At 42.6% G+C, this 16,156-nt stretch overlaps 1 protein-coding gene across 2 annotated transcripts in view; it reads left to right on the top strand.

Annotated features, from left to right (window-relative positions):
* Positions 1-15,876, top strand: part of LOC113060557 (probable JmjC domain-containing histone demethylation protein 2C) — a 47,048-nt gene extending 31,172 nt beyond the window's left edge. For both annotated transcript variants that reach the window (XM_026229564.1, XM_026229563.1), the window contains 24 exons: positions 235-340; positions 1,384-1,508; positions 1,603-1,734; positions 2,002-2,043; positions 2,133-2,244; positions 2,449-4,193; positions 5,180-5,334; positions 5,700-8,254; positions 8,641-8,842; positions 9,126-9,355; positions 9,462-9,614; positions 9,940-10,029; positions 10,141-10,265; positions 10,733-10,829; positions 11,198-11,355; positions 11,445-11,735; positions 12,030-12,198; positions 12,311-12,401; positions 12,793-12,923; positions 13,004-13,126; positions 13,529-13,668; positions 13,967-14,170; positions 14,307-14,438; positions 14,777-15,876. In XM_026229564.1, the coding sequence (XP_026085349.1) occupies positions 235-340; positions 1,384-1,508; positions 1,603-1,734; positions 2,002-2,043; positions 2,133-2,244; positions 2,449-4,193; positions 5,180-5,334; positions 5,700-8,254; positions 8,641-8,842; positions 9,126-9,355; positions 9,462-9,614; positions 9,940-10,029; positions 10,141-10,265; positions 10,733-10,829; positions 11,198-11,355; positions 11,445-11,735; positions 12,030-12,198; positions 12,311-12,401; positions 12,793-12,923; positions 13,004-13,126; positions 13,529-13,668; positions 13,967-14,170; positions 14,307-14,438; positions 14,777-14,875 (7,407 nt within the window). In that variant the 3' untranslated portion in view covers positions 14,876-15,876. The remainder of the gene's footprint in view (positions 1-234; positions 341-1,383; positions 1,509-1,602; positions 1,735-2,001; positions 2,044-2,132; positions 2,245-2,448; positions 4,194-5,179; positions 5,335-5,699; positions 8,255-8,640; positions 8,843-9,125; positions 9,356-9,461; positions 9,615-9,939; positions 10,030-10,140; positions 10,266-10,732; positions 10,830-11,197; positions 11,356-11,444; positions 11,736-12,029; positions 12,199-12,310; positions 12,402-12,792; positions 12,924-13,003; positions 13,127-13,528; positions 13,669-13,966; positions 14,171-14,306; positions 14,439-14,776) is intronic.
* The last annotated feature ends 280 nt before the right edge of the window (positions 15,877-16,156 follow it).

The following is a 16,156-nucleotide window of genomic DNA, read 5'->3' as shown; positions in this document are numbered from 1 at the left end:
ATGTGTAATACTCTCTCTCTCTCTCTGTGTGTGTGTGTGTGTGTGTGTGTGTACGCTGTCTCTCTCTGACATCCCTCCCCCATCTGAAGCCGTCTTGTGTGCAACTGTTGCTTTCTTTCATCTTCATCTTTTCTTTGCCTTCGGTCTGATCATGGCAGATAACATTTTTAGCCCTCCTCAAGAAAGGAACGAGAGCCAGCCCTTGTCTCAAGCTGTGTTGTTTTGCTGTTAAAGGATGAAGTGGACGGTGGAAATGCAGCTGCGAGAGATGATCCGTCTCTGCAGGAACGGGTCCAAGCCTGGCTCAAACAAAACCGATTCCAGAACATTCTTCAGCGAGGTATTCCAGCTTACATTCTCTCTGCTCCCATTCCTGGTAGGAAAGATCTTGGTCATGCTGATCTGTGTGAGAATCCTGTGATTGGGTTTGTTTGTGTTCTGTTAGCACTTGATAAGTTAGTTTGAGTAAATCAGATCAACTTGGAGTCGACTGTTTGAAGCCTCACTGTCAAACATCTTTGCTCGATATATTCTGCTTGAGTACACCGAGGATTTTCAGTATCTTCATCAGCACTCATGTGTTTGACTGGATTTAAACAAAGCTATAATCACAAAAGACCATTGATATGATTGTCTCAGGCACAACACAAGGAAGAGCAAAATGTAAAAAATTCTACTGCAAAATGTTACAAGATTCTACACTTTAAATTTCTAATTATTAGTAATCAAAATAAAAAAAAAATATTCTTCCAAAGTTCATTAACCCAACACCAAAGGCAGAAACAACACAATAAAAGGTTTTGCCATGTTAATCGCAGTTTTTGTCCTAACCAGCCACAACAGCTCTACACAACAAATAAAAGGGGATTTCATTTGAGAAATGTTTTCAGTTCCTGTGACACTGTGGCTGAGAACAGGAACATACCATACAAACTGTGTCTAATCACAATAATAATCTCAGGTGCTGATTATGTGCTTTGTATAAACTGAAACGAGGTTTAATTGTAGTTCAATCACTGTGCATGACTGTAAGAGGCAGATTGAAAGCGACAATATCATTTACCTCAGATCTTGAAAATAAAGGAAACAAAAAATTTTAAACTGTGATAAAACTAGTTTGTTTACCTTATGTGTAGCACTGGTGCAATTATATGAATGCTGCCATATCATACTATATAATGTTTATTTTATGGGTCAGACTTGGCTCGTCCAAGTTTATCAAATAAGGATCTGATTGATGCAGTAGTTTAACATGTCATCAAGAGTGTGTTTATGGTTTGATCTCAATGGTGTGATTTGAGGATTGGAGGGTCATTGTTTTGTGAGGTCAGTGTTATGAATGGTAGTACTTTGATGTGTGTGCTATTTGCTTTTATGCGACAGGTCCTTGTTCTCTAAAGGGCCTGAGAGTAAAAGTGTTCAGACAGGAGTCCCAAACCCAGTGGCTGTCTGGAGTCATCACACATCACGACCAGAACAACAGAACCGTAGCTGTCATGACCGACCAGGTGAGGCCACATAAACACACATATATATCAGACTGTGTATGGTAAGATAATGTAAAAATGTGTTTAACATGAAGGATTTTTTAATATTCAAAAGGTTGGGGAGATTGTGAACGTAGATCCGTCGCTGGTTCAGATGATGTTGCTTGATGATATCACCCACTCCTTGCTGATGGGAGACAACTCAAATCACAAGCCACATATCACCAAGATCAACAGGAGTTTTCTTGTGAGTACTGTATTTTGTGAGTTTGTGTGCACATACTAATTTAGCAATAAAATTGTCCCCAAAAGTATGGCAAATATGCAAAAAAATATATTTGGGGCATGTATGAAAAAAGTGTTTTCAGTCAAGGATACAGAAAAAAGTATTCATATTTATAATTAGCTTTAGTACTAACTTATAGGGGCAGAAGTTTGTGACGTCCTCAGTTAGATCAAGTAAATGTTTGATTGTGTCACCATTACCTCTTTTATCTTTTAAATCTGTTTCCAGGGCACAGGAAGCATATCAAACAACACTACAACAAATGACCAGGTAGAGTCTTTAAAATCTTTCCAAAGGCATAACAGCAGTATACAGATACAGCCCCTAGATACAAAACACGCTCTGTCTCTCTGCTGAAGGAGTGCAGCTCCAGGCCGGTCCAGCAGCACTCTGAGATGAGCACACATAACTGCAGCATGGAGGAGGATGAAGAAGGCATGAGGGTCGAAAAGAGGAGCGATGAGGGAAGAGGTGAGCTGTGGCCATGGATAATGGTAATGATGATATTAGGAGCTCCACCACATGTGTTCAATTACATTTAGCTGGATTCAGATTTATGGCATTAGCTTAATATGGAGTGCTGAGTTTTTCAAAGTGTCAATGAGAATATTACATTTACTACAATAGCTGAGCAACTCTTTCTAAATCAGCATTATTGATCTGTTATTTTCTTAGAATCTTCCAAATCTAAAAACAGTAATGTTGAGAGAAAAAGGAGGAAAGACGATGAGGAAAAAGATGACAAGAAGAGAAATAGATGTGGTTTAAAGCGGTTGAAAGCAGGCAGTGTGTCTGACTTGTCAGAGAACAGTGATTCCGAAAATTCCAGCTGCAGAGTGCAGGATTCATCCTCGGATTCAGGATCAAAGAGGCAGCCAAATCAGCGTTACACTTCAAAGAGGCCATTGGACTGTGAGGTTCACCCCTCCCATAGAAGCAGGGAACCTTCGCCCAACGAGACTCAGAAAATGGGAAAAACTTCTCCATCCAGTTCCCCTAGTGCTTCCTGCAATGGAGCACTCAGGGGCACTGATGCACTTGAGTCTGTTGCTCCTGTTAGTGGTGGGAAATCTGAAGAGAAAGGCGATGTAGTAATGACAGAAATAGAGGAGAGGAGTGAGGGGGCGTCTCTGGAGGACTCGGAGGCCGTGTCTGCGCTTCTAGCGTCCCAAGAGAGTGAGCAGCTGGTCTCCATGGAAAGCACATGTGTGCTGATACCTGCATCACCTCTGGACTGTGAAGGAGCAAGAGGTGAGCACGAGTTGTCAACGAATGATCCAGAGGTCAGAAGGTCAGAGTTCACCCACGCAGAGTTTAACCATTCAGAGGTCAGGAGGTCAGATTTTCCCCATTCTGAGGCCAGTACCTCCAGCAGTGACACTGCAGTCCCAGTAGAAGAGGAGCCTAGAGCACCACCGCCTTGTTCTCCAGTCGTACCTTGCAATAAAAAGGAGGATGTGGATTCTAAACAGAGTTGTTTGCCAGCAGAATATGGACCTGTAATCTCCTTGGAAGCTACCCACAAGCCTAGTGTGCTCACCAGTCCTTGCTCCTCTCCTGAGATCATTTCTAAACCCCAGATTCTACGAGAGATGTCCAGGGAGAAGCAGAATGCATCTCTAGAGATGGGCCTGTTGAAGGACGGCGCTCCTCTGACTAAATCTGTGGACAGAAGTCCTAGCAGCCTTATAGTGTCACCCAATCCCAAAGTGACCTGCTCCACAACTCCAGTCCTGATTCAGACTCCTTCTCCAACCCCAAACGGATCCAGAACCCCAACACATTCTCCTCCTTGTACACCTCATCGCACTCCTACTCCTGATAAGTCCACCAAAAGTCCCCTCATTGTGGACAGGAAGGAGCCCTTCACTATCTACAGAGACCCAGCATTAATCAGGACGGAGCTTGAGTCCCACCCAACCTACAATCAGCCCCCTCACACGCCCCCAAACCCCAAACACCACCTTAAGACGCCTTCTCCCTCCTCCAGCTCTCCTAGCCTTATGCCTGTTTCCTCCCACAGCAAGCTACTGAGTCCCTCTCCTCGCCCTGCACACCTCTCACCTATTACACTCCACTCCCAGCCTCCCCTCTGTTCCCAGAGTACACCCCACTCAACCATCCCTCATCCACACCTCCTCCCATCCCTCCTGCCTGCACTGTCCCGGTCTGCCTCAATCTTGACTGGACATCCTCATATCAGAGCCCTGGGACTTCCCCACCATCCTTTAGCCCTTCCAGGGAACCCGTCTCTCCTGGGCCAGACCTCTGGTGCAGCTCCTCTAGCACCTCTTGGTCTCTATCCCCTCCTGTGGCCTCCTTTCCCCAACGGAGCCCATAGCTACCCTGGACTGGGCCTGCAAGCATCCAAATGGACCCATCCAGATAGTGCTGGCATCCCTGACAGCAGCATGAGGAGTGTAAGTCACCTCACACACTTCTAGCATGCACAGACTCCAGATTCTGGAGTCAGTTAAGATATTAAGCCTGGTCAGAGCTGTGGCACTGATTGTTGCTCATGTGACTCCTTTGGGAGGCACGGTGGCTCAGTGGGTAGCCAGAAGGCCTTTCTGTGTGGAGTGTGCATGTTTGTGGGCTTTCTTTGAGCACTTCAGTTTCCCTAACAATCAAACACCATATGTTCTGTAGATGTAAGTTTAGATGTCTGTTTGTGTGTGTATGTATGTATGCGTGTGTATGCTCTTTGATGGTTTGACCAATCCTGGGTGTTTCTCTGCCCTCGACCTTAGATGCTGAATAAGGGTTTTGGAGAATGGGTGGATCATATACAGTCATAACAATTTAAAAATGTAGCATTGTTGTGGATTTTTAAGTCTTTTTGAGTCAAAAAAGATTGTAATCACTACAACATGTTGTATTGGTAGCACATGTTTTGTGTTATTCATGGTGGTGTTGTGTATACAGATAATGATATTTGTGTAGTTGTTATTGTACTTATGAGATCATAGCTAAACCTCTGATTGTCAGGGAGACGTCTAGACGAAGCGGAGCATATCCCCTGAGGTGTGCATACTGGAAGAGAGCTCCTCTTCTGCTATAGACATAATGGGTATTATCCTGGCTCCTCTGGATTTTATAAGGATGTCATGCAAGCCAATGATGGTTGTATTTGACTGGTTTAGCTTGAGATAAAGCTTCAAGAGGCAGGTTATGGTATTCTGAACATATATTGCAGTGGGTAGTTTGAATTGTGACAGGCTGAATAGAGATGGACAGGAGACTATGGAACTAGAAAATGAAAAAGAAAACTACAGCAAGTGGTGAAAAGAATGATGAACTGAAAGAAAGTTATCCAGGCAGCAGAGACAGAGATTCATCTCTGTATCAAACCAAAACAGGTCCTATAAATTTGTGTAAAACTGTATATTTGTCTGTGTGGTTACAGAACCCCCCAAGCCCTTGGATTTCTCAGCCCACCGCAGTTACTAATGCAGATGGTCAAGGGTTGCAACCCCCACTGCCCATCCAACCCTCCAGTGCGGACCCTCAGAGAGTGTGTAGGAGCACTCAGCTTTGCACACCCTCCTCCAAAACCATAGAGTAAGTTTTCAGCTAACTCCTACACACACCTTTCCATTTTATATCATATTTTTCCATAAATTACACAACATTGTTGCATTCTAATGGGTTGAAAGACGCTCCTGGGTGTTATCCATTTCCTATAACTACTTATTAACAGCATTACACTCTCATATCAGTTCACCACATACTTTACAAACTAGTAATGATGGTCTAAAACAAGACCTGACCATTAAATTATTAAAACTCATATTACCAACCTCCGGTGTGCATTAATTTAGAATTAATTTCCTATGGTCCATGGTCAATTATATCTTATTCATCAGACATGTTGACCTTTACAGCAAGCTCTCTTCCACATTCATTCCTGCTGTGCTTGTTTCTAGAGAGCTGGATAGAAGAGCTATCACTGAGAGCACACTCAGCCATACTCACCTCAAGTATGAACAGGAGCGTCTCCGCACAGCAGCGGGCAAAAACGGGCAGACTTACTGCCCAGTCACCCTTGAGTCATCCCCAAGTCGTACCAAACAGCCACTTGTTGTTTATGATCTCACAGCCGAGAGACCTAACCGCTACCTGGAAGAGAACCGCCGCATTCTTCTGGAGAGCAGCGAGGTGGCACCGTTCACTGCTAAACTGGGCTCGGATAGGGAACTAAGATACCCTAGAAACCCCACATCTGCCCTTTCCTCAAATGAGAGGGAGATAGACCGAGAGAGAGATGTGCATGCATTCAGACACACTCTACCTCCCCGGCCACAGTCAGCCCATCCCACCCCAACTCTCACTCCGAGCAGCTACTATGCCTCTCTGTCTAACAGTGTGGAGAACAAGCCTCCACAGCGCAGAGTGCCAGCCAACAAAGAACTCTATGAGAGGCTTAGTGCCAGTAACACCGTTGCCCCTGTCTTAACTTCCTCCAGCTCACAGGTCTCAATGAGAGCCAGACCTCCGCCTCTTGTTAAACGCCACCATGAGAAGGAAGAAGGTCTGCTGAGAAAGATCACAGAGCAACTGGCTCATAAAGCATCTTCCTTGGAAGCAGTAGAGATAGCGGCTGTTGAGAGAAGGGGCCCAGGCTCATCTCTCGTTTCTGTCTCCTCTTCTCCACGCAATGTGCCTTTACTCCACCGTGCCCCTATTTTTCACCCTCCGGCACCAACCAATGTGGTTTCAAAAGACTCTGGACATGGCAGATTCTCCCCACCTACTCTCACACCTGTTCAGCCAACCAGCTTGCCAGGAAAAGTTCAGAAGCAACAGAGGCCACCCACTTTGTTGCCTGAACTCAATCATGTCGCCTTAGACGGGAAAAGACCTGTGCCAGAGAAATCAACAATGCCATTGCAGCCCTACGATACCCAATGGGGTGGAGTCATGTATGGCAGAGAGAAAGTGGGTGGTGGGCACACAACAAATGGAGGTGTAGTCAAAACACAGTCAGCCACTGCATCAGTCATTGTACGTCCAACAAATCACACACATACAAGTTACACAGTGTCTGACAGCTCAGTTTCCCAGATGCAGTGCAGCCACATAAGACCATTGGAAAGTTTGTCCAACCCACACTCAAAGGAGGGCAGTGTTCACCATAAGAGAGGTGTCCTGTGGACCCCTTTGGATACTGTTCACCCTATCAACATGACAGCTCAAATGGGAGATCTCAATACACCAATAAACATGACAACTAATCCTATTAACACAGCTCAACCGAGTCACCCCTTAAAAAATGTGAATGTCACACACTCTAGAATAGAACTAATCGCAGAATACTGCAAGAGGAGAGATAGTGGTGCTGTTCAGCCGAAGATGGAGTCCTCTCCCACCACTTTTTGCACTTCTAGAGACTTCCCTCATCTGAAGAAACACAGAGCTGGACTGGCTCTTGCTGAATCTAGATATAACATGCAAATGATCCAGCCTCAACACACTACACATCCTTCAAACGCTATAAAACATACCCCTCACCTCTCAAATAGTAGGTGTGAGTCTTGCACTATGCTCACTACACACCCTGTGTGTTCTGCACATGCTTCAGGAAGAGAAAAAGAGACCTTATTCAACACTAGTTCTTCTGAATGTCTCAGACTAGCATCAGGGACTTCCAGCCCTGTACCAACAACCAAACAAGGTTTGCTAACCAATGAGCAGGCACCTGCTTCGGCCGTAACCAACCAGTCTCAATCTGGTCAGAACAACTACCATAAGCTGAAAAAAGCTTGGCTGACCCGTCATTCTGAGCAAGACCGAGACAGCATGGTCTCCCAAACAGTAGATGGCGCTAAGACAGCTGTAACTTTGACCGGCACAAGCACTTCTATGCCAATCAAACCGAAAGTTAACGGATTGGTGGATAATGGGTTCAGTCAGGAGGCTAAAGATCCCTCCCTAGACAGCAGAAAGTTCAAAATATTAAACAAGAAGACTGCTCAAGACAACAGGAAGTCTATTTCAGAGGAAAGGAGGTCTAATAGTAATGCTCTAAGTTTCAATTCAGAGGACAAAAAATCTGTCATGGCCGATGAAAAATCAGTGACAGTGGGCAAGAAGTCTTCCTTGGAGGATGTTAAACCTGTCTTGGACAGAAATGGCAAGCTGGAAGTTAAGGAGTCCTTCGTGGAGGACAAGAAATCTATTGAAAAACGATCAACCCCAGTATACATGAAGCCTGAGAGGGAGAAACGAGGCGAGAAACGGCCTTTAGAGTCCAGCGGAGACAGCGAGAGTGGAGGAGACCCTGGCAATGAAAGCGAGAGTGGTGGATCAGGACGGAAGTTTAAACGGCAGTCTAAGTCCTCTTTTAAAATCAAGCAGAATGACCACCAGAAGAAGAAAGCAGACGAGGACGAGGAGGAGGAAGAAGATGAGAAGGCCAAACCCAGTGGAACTTTGCAAAGTGCAACAAAAGATAAGCCTCAACAGAGACTTGCTAACAGCAGTGAGTTTTTCACCTTACATAGTCATGTTTATACTGGCCTTTTTTTCTTTCAACTATTTTAGTACTTCTCTTTTTATGAAATGTCGTAGTGTTGGACATTTGGTGGACCTGGATGGCCTTTAAATGATTATTCTCCAATGCCTAGAAAATATGAATGGGTAAAATACCTTTGCAGTATTCAATGTTTTATCCTATAGCAGTTCTGTTTAAACAAGCTGTTTAACTGGCCGAACATTTATGCATAGTTTTTTGTCAAAAATGTAATTGAGAATCAGTTCCACCATGGCATTCAGAACCGAGAGCGAAGGCAATGACAATTTATATCATGCATATACCAACTGACACAGAGATTACAGATGTGTACTCAGCTCAGATTTCTGTCTCAGGTGGCATCCCTCACTCTGTGCTGAAAGACTGGAGGAAGGTGAGGAAGCTCAAGCAAACGGGAGAAGCATTCTTACAAGACGACTCGTGTGGAGAGTTTGGGCCCAACGTGCAGAAGTGCAGAGAGTGTCGCTTGGATCGCTCGCGTAAATCTCAGGAGCCTGCCATCTCACCTGTCTTCTGCCGATTTTACTACTTCCGACGGTCAGTCTTTAATACTTTTGGCACTGTTCTTGGACATATATGAACTCCCTGTGATGCACTTCGTTAAAGTTTTATTTGGTTCATGATTGGTGCAATATTTACTCAAGTCTCATGTTAAAGCACTGTGCTGTCCAACTTAAATGACATGCACTCAAGTTTGTTTAAACATGAATGTTTAATGGAAGTAAGAACATCTGAACTTTAGCTTTTTTTTATCCAATCGCAGCATCAATTTAAACAGCACTGTTTATGCATACACGAATTGTTCTCGGTCTCTCTTCAGTCTGTCATACAGTAGGAACGGCGTTATCCGTGTGGATGGGTTTTCGGGGTCTGAGCAGACAGATGAGGAGGCAGTTACGGTGTGGACAGGCAGCTCAGAGGATGAGGAGGACAAGAGAAGGAGAAAGATGGACCTTGAGACATCAAAATCCGTCCTCGCGTTCATCGGAGACAAGTTCTGCCAGCTCGTAAAGGCAGAGGACACTGCTTTCACCTGGGTCAAGAAAGACAGTATGTTTGTGTGGAATAACAAACACACACAGTCTCTTATTCCTTGTCAGTTTGACTTTTTTTTTCACCTTGTCCTGCTGTCTTCTTTCTCTTTTCCTTTCTCCAGCTCAGATCATGTGGAAGCGAGCAGTGAGAGGTGTGAGGGAGATGTGTGACGCATGTGAGGCCACTCTCTTCAACATGCACTGGGCTTGTCACAAATGTGGCTTCGTGGTTTGCATGGACTGCTACAAAGCCAGAGAGAATAAGAAAGCCAAAGGTCAGTTGCAAATAGATCACAGATTTTCCTATGGATTTTAACATAATTTACATATAGGATGTCCTTTCCATTTCACCTCTCTGTAGAAAGCCAGCTTAGACCAACATGACTTTCCATTCTGGTCCAAGCAGGTTTACACTAGTTTAGTTTAGGGCTAGCATGTAAAAAAATTAGCTGGTATTGTTTGTCGACCAACATGGTCTTGCTAACAGGATTCCCATGACCATGGAAAATATGGAAAAATCAAGAAATTAAAAAAATTCAGGATAAGAAAGTTGATGGAAATAGTTTTTCTTTCTAACAATTTGTATATTTTGTCATTCAGATAAGGAACTGTATGTCTGGGTACGATGCGTGAAGAACCAGCCACACGACTTTAAGAACTTAATGCCTACTCAGATTGTCCCTGAAAGAGGTAAACATAGGTCTAGGTTTGTGTACTTGTATGCATCTAAACATCACGTTTTCTGTCACCTTTGACTGTGTACCTGATAGTAAAAGGAGTGCATTGCCATCTTTTTTTAAGTACTGGCAGACTTGCTGAGGTCTATGCATTCAATGAGAGAAAAGTTTGCAGTTCCATCCTATTGTTCCTGCACTGACAGCAATACCCACAACCCCAGCACGACCACTACCAATGGACTCCCAACAGTAAGACGCCAACTTCTCCTTACGCTTTTGGCTTATTTATGTCCTGGCAAGTTCTTCTTCGCATCTACATTTATGCATTTGGCAGACGCTTTTATCCAAAGTGACTTACACTGCATTCAAAGTATAACGTTTATTAGAGAATGAATTACCTGGGAATCAAACCCATATCTTTGGCATTGCTCTACTGCAGAGGTGTCCAAGCCTGGAGGGCCAGTGTCCCGCAGAGTTTTGCTCCAAACCTAATTAAACATCTGAGCTAATCAAGGTCTTCAGACAGACTCACTAAAAACTTCCAGGCAAGTATGTTGAAGTTGGTTGGAGCTAAACTCTGCAGACATTTTGATCTCCGGGAGCAGGATTGGTCATCCTCTGCTCTCCGGCTTGGGCTACAGGAATTTTTAGATGCATGTGAAGCTGTGTATTAGAATGAATAACATTTTATGAAAGAGTGTTTGGTGTGATATCAGCTTTCAGACAGAGATCAGAGTGACTTGAAGAGCCATTACAACCCAGATCAGCAGAAGAATTTGCATGTCACCGTGAAAGCGCACACTGATAAAAGAGGTAAGGAAGCACCTACACATACTCTAAAGCAAACACATCATGCATCCATTCTGCACTACCATCTCCTCCAGTTAAATGAGTTTTTTGCTTACCAGTCATGTCCACAACAAGCATAGTGCAATAAGACACTATTGGTTTGCTTGTATTTTTTCACAACATAAAGGAAGCCCTGCCCACCATGAAGTCTCATTGGTCTTAAATATGTTCCTCTTCATAGTGCATTAAACCTCAAAAGTGTTCTGTGAGGCTGTGATTTTTGTCACTTTGTTTTTTAACTTCCCATTTTGCCTGATTTTAAGATAATTCTGGCATATTGTGGGTACTTTCTGAATAAAATGCACTCGACGTGTTTCCTCTTATTACTCTAGAGAAGGCAGGGTGTGATAGTATGGAAGCTCACAGTAGGAAGTCCACGAGCCCTGAGCAAGGATCAACATTGCGTGACCTTTTGACCTCTACAGCTGGGAAATTACGTCTTGGGTCCACCGGAGGTGCCTTTGCACCAGTTTACAACTTGTCCGAACAGGTTAGATATACACAAGACTCATAAATACAAGAATATAAGATATTGATCTTAAGACTTGCAATAAACTCTGTTCATGCTTTATCCTTTAGGTAGCCCAAAACACTCGCGTACCCAACATCCTGGACGACATCATTGCTTCAGTAGTAGAAAATAAGTTTCCCGCTACAAAGATGGTCAGGGTGGGGCTGAATCATGATTCGCTGCCAGAAGGAGAACTGGGGCAGCAGTCAGAGGGGGTGAAGCTTGAAGAAAGCCCATTGGCTGACTCCCACACCGTAGTCCCTCACGATTGGCTAGGAAACCACCGGCTGCTTTGGCTCAAAGATCACCGTCACCAAGGCAACCAAAGACTGTTCAAAGAGAACTGGACACAAGAACAGGTTTGTGATGCTCACGCTAGTGGAGTATTAACTATAACGCTATAGGTACTGGGTGTAAAGGAAAGTATACTGACAAGGGAAGTTACACTGAATTAGTTTTAGATTCTGTAAAATAAAATAAAAAATAGGATTGGCATAGGATGAAACCTCTTGGTTTAAATTACACCAATGTAACCATTGATTTAGATTATTTGAAACAAAGAAATTAGCAATGGCTTCTTGAACAATTTAATTACAATTTAAATCGTCATATTACATGATTCTGAAGCTGTAGTTGGTGCTGTGTGTCTGTAGCCAGTGCTGGTGTCTGGATTGCACAAGAGCTTGAAGGCTGATCTGTGGAAGCCTGAGCACTTCAGCCGTGAGTTCTCCAGCCTTCATAGTGACATCTACAACTGCAGAGATGGGAGCGTCACAAACTCCAAGGTCAAGGAGTTCTGGGATGGTTTTGAAGATGTGTCAAGTGAGTCCAGCATTTCTGTACTTATCATTCTATTCTCATTTGCTGAATGTGATTTTGTTATTTGACTCTGTGCACTAAATGGTATTTGCATTGTTGTGTATGTAACACACAGAGAGACCTAAATCTGATAAAGGGGAGTCGGTGGTGTATAGGCTGAAAGACTGGCCATCAGGGGAGGAGTTTTTGGCCCTCATGCCTGCCAGGTACTGCTGCTTTTGGAAACATTTGAAGCATATGTTGTCTTTCAGACCTCACTAGAATTTGCATAGAATACCACTTTGTACTGCTTATGCTTCCTGTTTTCTGCTAATGCTAATGCTTCGATTTGAATATACTTTCACCACTGTTTGAATAAACCTCTTCTCAAGCTTGGAACTCAGGCATGCAGTAAAAGAGTGCAACAAGTTCCAGAAACAAAAACACATGAATTTCTCCATAAAGAAATAGATTTCTAATGTTAAATGAATGTCAGTCTTCAAATTAATTAAATTATTTTGCACACAGGTCCATCAGATTCTACATTATTTCTTGTTTTAAACAACGATTAGGTTTTTCCTGATATTTTTGATGATTTAATGTTTTCACCCACCTCAGATATCATGATGTGATGAAGTGTTTGCCGGTACCAGAGTACACAGACCCCGAGGCTCATCTGAACCTGGCCTCACATCTGCCCTCCTTCTTCATTCGACCCGACCTTGGTCCTCGGCTCTGCTGCGCCCACGGTATTTCTTTTCTGTACTCACTGACAGCACTGTTGTGCTCTTTATTATGCAATGGACCTTATGTTCCTGTGTTTGTTCAGGTGTAACAACATGTCCAGAACAAGACTTCGGGACCAGTAATCTACATGTTGAAATATCAGACACCATGAGTATTTTGGTATATGTCGGGGTGGCCAAAGGAAACGGAGCACCATCCAAAGCAGGTACATGGACAAAAACATGAAGTTGTGCCACTGATGTTTTCCTCTAAAGTATTTATTTTGCCTTAGTAGCTTGGCATATACATTACATTATTTAACAGTGCAATAAATTTCTTTGTAAGGGAGTTGGATCTGCATGCAAAAACATCTTGTAAATGGATTTTGAAAATAGGAAGACTCCTTCAATTGGTGCACACCAGTACAAAATCATTCTTTGACTTCTTATGAGATCACTGCTGCCATAATGCCCCTTTTAAAGTTATTTGAATGTTGATTAAATGTTTTTTGTTTACTAGACTCAGGTTTGAGATTTGCCACTCAGGCTTAGTGCAGTATACTTGCGTGATTACAGAGTGATTTGTGTGTAAGATTGCATTAATTTGGCTGTCAAACCCTTTGTGATAGGGGTATTAAAGCTCTTGGAAGGAGAAGTTCTGGATGAGAGTGTAAAGAAACGACTGAAAGACCCTAATGAGATGCCAGGTGCTCTGTGGCACATCTACATGAGTAAAGATCTACAAAAGATACAGGAATTTCTACAAAAGGTACTAAACTGCTTGATCATGTAAAGCATATGAGCTTATTAACTTGCTAGTAAGGGATGAGTTGTCTAATATAACACTGGTTCAGTATGGTGTGCCACAAGGGTCAGTCCTGGGCCCTTTGTTCTTCCTGTTTATGCTCCTAAAACCATCCATTAGCTTTCATTGCTTTGAAGACAACATAGTTTCATATTTCATCTAGATTAAATTATTCCTGAAATTGCTGATTTAAGACAACCCCCCCCCTCCCCCCAATCAATGAGAATATGATACTCATGCTTCAGTGTGTGTGCGTTTGCAGGTTGCTGCTGAGCAGCAGGTTGAAGCGGATCCAGAGGCAGACTCGGACTCAGAGTGGGACGGTGATGCTGACCCCCTGCGTGAAGGCTGGTATCTGAGCCCCAGGTTGAGGCAGAAGCTTAAGGATGAATATAGCGTAGAGAGCCGCACACTCCTCCAGTTCCATGGAGATGCTGTTATCATCCCTGCTGGAGCCCTACACCAGGTACATTACCACCCCTAACATTACCAGCTACATCCTCCTAAAGCAATGTGTCCTGGGCTCTTGGGGAGGATGACTGGTTTCTTAAATCTGTCTCTCCACCAGACGTTCAGTATTTATACATGCTGTGTGTTTTAAGGTGATGAATCTGCACAGTTGCATCCAAGTGAATGTGGACTTTGTGTCCCCTGAACATGCGCACAACTCCTATTATCTGACCCAAGAGCTCCGTCCTCTCAAAGACCAAGTGAACTATGAAGACAAACTCCAGGTACTCCATCTGGCTACTGTGACCTGTTTTGTTGATCATTTAGTTTCCATTTCTACTGCGTCATGCTGGTAATAAGGTTAATCAAACTGGTAACCACTTATTGGCAAGTGTATGATGCCTAGTGTTTTAACATCTGTTAAGATTTGTCTAGTGTATTCCAGCCTTTAGTAATAAGAGGCACGATGTAGACAAAATTGCTATTGCACTTTTATTTTAAGTTTTTCATTTTTAAGTTGATAATTGTTTTTATTTCTTTCTCAAGTCTACTTAGGCATGAGGCAAATCTGTTTGTAAAATCTAAATCCACAATATGTTTTTCATTCCTCTTTATTGTTCAGGTGAAGAACATCTTCTATCACTCTGTGAAAGGTGCTGTAGCCACATTGAGGAACCATGTGAAGAAGAACACAGCTGATGTCACACAGGAGGAGTTCTGACTATGCATCTCCTCCACCTCCTCTGTTCAAACCCTTGGAGCATAAAGACAATCCCAAGATTCTCCGTGAAGAAACCTCTGTTCTTAGACTTGATTCTAACTAAATGGACACTCTGCAAGGGTCTGTAACTTCCTCTGTGATTTCATGGTCTTCTCTTTGATTTTATTCTCTGTTTGAACTTCCCCATCGTGTTTTCCTGCATGGACAGGAAGCGGAGTAAGGGGTGGAGGTGTGACATACACAGATAAAAGTAGTACACGGTTGATGTGACGCTGTGTTTTTGACAGTTGGAGAGAGCAGCTGCCAAACTGACAGCTTTTATTATGTTTAAGCAACATTAAATTATTTGCAGTTTGGCAAATATTCACTGTGCAGAGGGAGAATATTAATGAAATTGCAGTTTATTCTGTTTGTTTAAAGAAAAAAAAAAAAACAAGATCGTGTGAAATTTCAGCTGAAATGTAATATGTAAATAGCAGAATATACATATACTGTATAAATATATATATTATGATTTTCTATAACATGGTGTGCTTTATTTGCTGTATGTGTTGTTTGCTACTGTATGTACATTGAAGTTTAACAGATGTTTTACATTTTCCATTAAAAATGGAATGATCAAAATTGATTTGTTTGTCATGACCATTTATGTGATGAATTCATGTCCAAAAAAAATTACTTGATTGTCTAGGTTTTTATTTAAAGGGATAGATCACTCAAAATTGAAACTTTTTTTTTCGTTTATTTACTTATCCTGGTGTTGTTCTAATGCTGTATGATGTTTATTTTTCAGACCACAAAAGAAGAAATTAAGAGAAAACTTCCTGTATATTGTCAATATAATGGAATTTAAGTGAATAATAACCAGATTCAAGCTTTAACAAAACGATGCAAAAGAATCCCAGTGTTCTAAGGGTGAAAAACAAACCTGAATTTAACATCTGTGTGTTAATGAAACTGTACCACCCAATGCTCATGTAAAAAAAAAAAAAAAAAAAAAAGCCTCCGTATGTGCATTTCACTTGACTCCACTAACTTTCACATTCACTTTTATAAAGTGTAAATGTAGGGTAATAGACAAATACTGTATAACTCTGAGATATATCAACGCTAACAGCATTAGTTCCACACTTCTGTGATGATGTATTTTGGAGTTGGATCAGTTAAATGAGTATAATGTAATTCTAATTTATTCATTATTATTATTATTATCAGCGATGACCAAGATCTGCTCTTCCAGCTGGGTTTTCCTCATCATTGGCATCCTTCCAGCCGAGTGGA

Source organism: Carassius auratus, chromosome 42, assembly GCF_003368295.1.
Source record: "Carassius auratus strain Wakin chromosome 42, ASM336829v1, whole genome shotgun sequence".
Classification (NCBI taxonomy): domain Eukaryota; kingdom Metazoa; phylum Chordata; class Actinopteri; order Cypriniformes; family Cyprinidae; genus Carassius; species Carassius auratus.
This window is presented reverse-complemented; position numbering and strand designations above follow the sequence as displayed.